Source organism: Anarrhichthys ocellatus, unplaced genomic scaffold (genome assembly GCF_004355925.1).
Source record: "Anarrhichthys ocellatus isolate YVR2014 unplaced genomic scaffold, GSC_Weel_1.0 scaffold5280, whole genome shotgun sequence".
Taxonomy (NCBI): domain Eukaryota; kingdom Metazoa; phylum Chordata; class Actinopteri; order Perciformes; family Anarhichadidae; genus Anarrhichthys; species Anarrhichthys ocellatus.
Genome location: NW_022285254.1, coordinates 307 through 3615, shown reverse-complemented (window position 1 = coordinate 3615; position 3309 = coordinate 307). Strand labels below are relative to the sequence as shown.

At 43.9% G+C, this 3309-nt stretch overlaps 1 protein-coding gene across 1 annotated transcript; it reads right to left on the bottom strand.

Moving 5' to 3' along the window:
- Nucleotides 1-460: 460 nt before the first annotated feature.
- LOC116379820 (cholesterol 25-hydroxylase-like protein) lies at nt 461-2868 on the bottom strand. Its single transcript, XM_031841790.1, has 2 exons — nt 2206-2868; nt 461-1617 (listed from the first exon to the last, which is right to left on the bottom strand). The coding sequence occupies exons 1-2, from the start codon at nt 2643-2645 to the stop codon at nt 1242-1244; spliced, it is 816 nt and encodes a 271-aa protein (XP_031697650.1). The 5' UTR covers nt 2646-2868; the 3' UTR covers nt 461-1241.
- Nucleotides 2869-3309: the final 441 nt, after the last annotated feature.

Sequence of the window (3309 nt, the reverse complement as noted above, 5' to 3'; positions counted from 1 at the left end):
AAGCTGTAGACCTGCAAAATGAAGTAATCAAGTCTGTGCCCCAAGATACAACCATGATATCAAGGTACGCAAATGTGTTTAAACTAGTCTAACACAGTCCCTCACTCTATATAGCTGTTACTCTTTGTGTAATAACATTTTTTAGACCACTGTTACACCACAATAAGCGGGGCCTATCACGCCGTCCCTCGTGCTGCACTGGGACACTCTGACCACGGCATGGTCCATCTGTTGGAATGTTCATCCTTGGAATATATCAAAAGAGAAGAAAAAGGATTCTCAATAAAGAAAATAGTTATGATCAATAGGAAATAGAAGTCTGAATCTGATGTGTGATTAGAGTGCTGCACACTGTCGCACTCTCTTTTACAACCTGGATAGAAGACCAATCATATTTAAGGTCAAAAGGAAGTTTGTTAAATGATTTGTGATGGTAAACGCAAACAGTAAAAACGTTTTCATTTACTTGATAGTACTTCTTTTCTAACTTTTACATAATCCGATATGCAAGAGTTGTTTAGATACATTTTTGAATTTTAAACACCTCTATCAATGACAGACATCCTAAACATCACATTGAACTTGCTTTAGTTGTATAATAAATGCACGATATATAGATGTCAGGGTGCATTGGTGCAAATATAAACAAAATCCAAGCAATACGTGAAGAATTACATGAGATTAAGTAGCACATTTTAATGGTATGATACTCATGCTCACTAAAAGTACATTATCCTTCGGGATACTCGTTTCATCCAAGTGTTCGGCTGAATCGTAAGATAAATGTATCCAAAAACTCTCCCATGTCACGAGTGCACATCAGTTGCATATTAGCTCAGGCATTTGTTCATTGTTTCAATGTCTTGATTTATCGTAATCTCTGCTCATCTCGTGCTGCATTCACTTGATGGAGAACAGTTGTAGATATGAACGTTTCACATTGTAAATACTGCACCTGAACAGGATGTTTGTCCATGAACTCAGTTATACAGATTTCAATCATTTTTTATTAGAAATAGCATTTTGTGATCACAACTCTGAAAATGTCTTGGCATTGTAGGATGTGTGACTGAAATAGGCGTGGTTGGTTTGCTGTAAACCGTAGGATAACATCTCCCTTTTGCAACATGAAACAGGATGATCAGGAATGACCAAAATCTGCAGAACTTATCCTTCAGTGCATCTTGGCAGCTTTGCTGGAACTTGAGCAATCCTCAGTTTTTATATAAGCAACAGTTTTGTCACTTTGGACGAGAATACTTCTCTGGTGCACGGTATGTGCCAAAGAGGACGTCCCAGTGGATGAAGTAGGGGGCGTAGTTGACACTGTGGAGAGTATGGTGGACTTGGTGGTAGGGGGCTCCTCCCAGACAGGGCAGCAGTCTGTGCAGAGCCCAGGGCAGTTCGTAGCCACAGTGGTCCTCCACCGCCAGCCAGCTGTTGACGAGGTGGAAGACGGCTTCGCTCAGAGGGTGGCAGCCCACCGCCCAGGCGCTGCTCAGAGCCAGCAGCAGCAGAGACAGCAGCTCCAGAGAGCCGCTGTCCTGAGCGGCCAGAGCGAAGGGTGTGTGGTGCTGGTGGTGCAGCTGGTGGGCGTTACGGTAGAGCCAGGTAACCCTGATGAGAAACACACAAAAAGCTGAATTATAAAAGTTATGGATAAGACAATATTCCCAGAATGGCATAATGTCAGTGTGTCTGTGGAAGTCTACTACTTCTACTGGTACCTCTACTACAACAGTACAACAACTACACTATACAATACTATTATGTCGTGTCTTATTAAAGGGCAACTGTCAGGGCACCTATGGTCACCTAGGAATTTAAGGATAAAGGGAATATTAACACTTTTGGACTGAAGATGCCAACAGCTCATTTTTGCTCAAGTATACAGGCGCTTTAATGTTGGGCGAACAGTGAATCCTGAATGTTACAACGCGACCCAGAGGCAACTGAAGAGTGAGGAGTCAATTTGATCTGTTCCTGCACTGTCACTGGTTTTGGTGTACTGACTTAAAGACCAATGCAGCTCTTCCCTCGATAAAAAAAAACATGATCACTGGAGTCACGGACTCCTGTAGGTGGCGTTGTTGTCTGCTATTATTTTACATTTCATATTCATTTGTTTTAAGATAGTTATTGAATCTTATTTCACCCTATTGGGCTTGACAATAGTACACAACTAACGTGACATGGGGTGCTCACCTGTGCATGGAGACGTGCCATATAAAGAAGAGCGTGTCAAAAAGCAGCAAACACGAGAAGATTTCCACAAAGAGCTGCCAGCAGGATGGAGCCAGCTGCGGTAACGCGGGGCTCCTCAGCGTGTGAAACAGCGCGGTGGCCGGGAGGACGGCAGTCAGGTATCTGTACAGCAGCCTCCAAAAACAGTCAAACCAGCGGCGGAGAGACGGCGGCGGACCCGATTCTGCAGCGATCCTCCACGAGCGGACCCGCCGACAGACGCTCCCCAGCGCGTCCAGCGCGAGGAAAGGTGCGCAGAGCAGGACGTGGGTCAAGAAGGCGTAGGACGCAGGCAGGTAAGGGGACAGCAGGATGTCCTCCTGCCCTGATCTCACTGACTCCCATAGCCCCTGGAGGATAGGCGCATGCGCCTCTCCATGCTCTGTGGCGGTCACATTCATCACGGCTCTCAAATCACGATCTGCCTCTTATTTCAGGTAGGTAGTAGGTTATTCTTACGAAATGAAGAACTTATTTCCCCCTTTTAAAGCTATCCTCATAGGAATTGTATCCACTTTAAATTTCTCCGTAGGGATCAGTCCTGGATAAACTCTTCCATATATTCTTAAACACAGGTAAATTAGATGCTTTTCCTCGGCTGCTGCCTCGCTTCTTACTGGAGAAGCTTCTTCCTAATGCTGCTGGAGAAGTTTTCTCTCCACACAATAGAGGAGGAGGAGGAGTCCCAGATCTACCATTTCTTCTATGTTGAGTTAAGTGTAACTCAATAAAAGAAGTAGGCTGATCCTCATCGCAGCCTTAACTTTACGCACTAGAACCACCTACTAAAAGGTTTCTGGGAGAGGACTGTCACATTAAAAAATCTTTTTTTTTTCATTGGAGACTCAGAAACTATCATTACACTACTGACTGAAGACAGATTTAGATAGTGTCTCTCAATTTCGGGGATTTTCCAGGAAAAAGTCTTCATCAGCTAGAACAGGATTAGTTATCAGACTGGCAAAATATGAACGAAATTATGATTGAAATCAGAGGAAAAAAGCCTGAACATTTCAACATTTCAACATCTCATTGCTTTCAGTCTGTTCACCAGTGAATCATCAT

Excerpts from the sequence above, each read along its gene's own strand:
- LOC116379820 (XM_031841790.1), bottom strand. The coding sequence starts at position 2,645 with ATGAATGTGACCGCCACAGAGCATGGAGAGGCGCATGCGCCTATCCTC. Across the intron at positions 1,618-2,205 it reads TGGCACGTCTCCATGCACAG|GGTTACCTGGCTCTACCGTA; the intron begins GTGAGCACCCCA and ends GTTTCTCATCAG.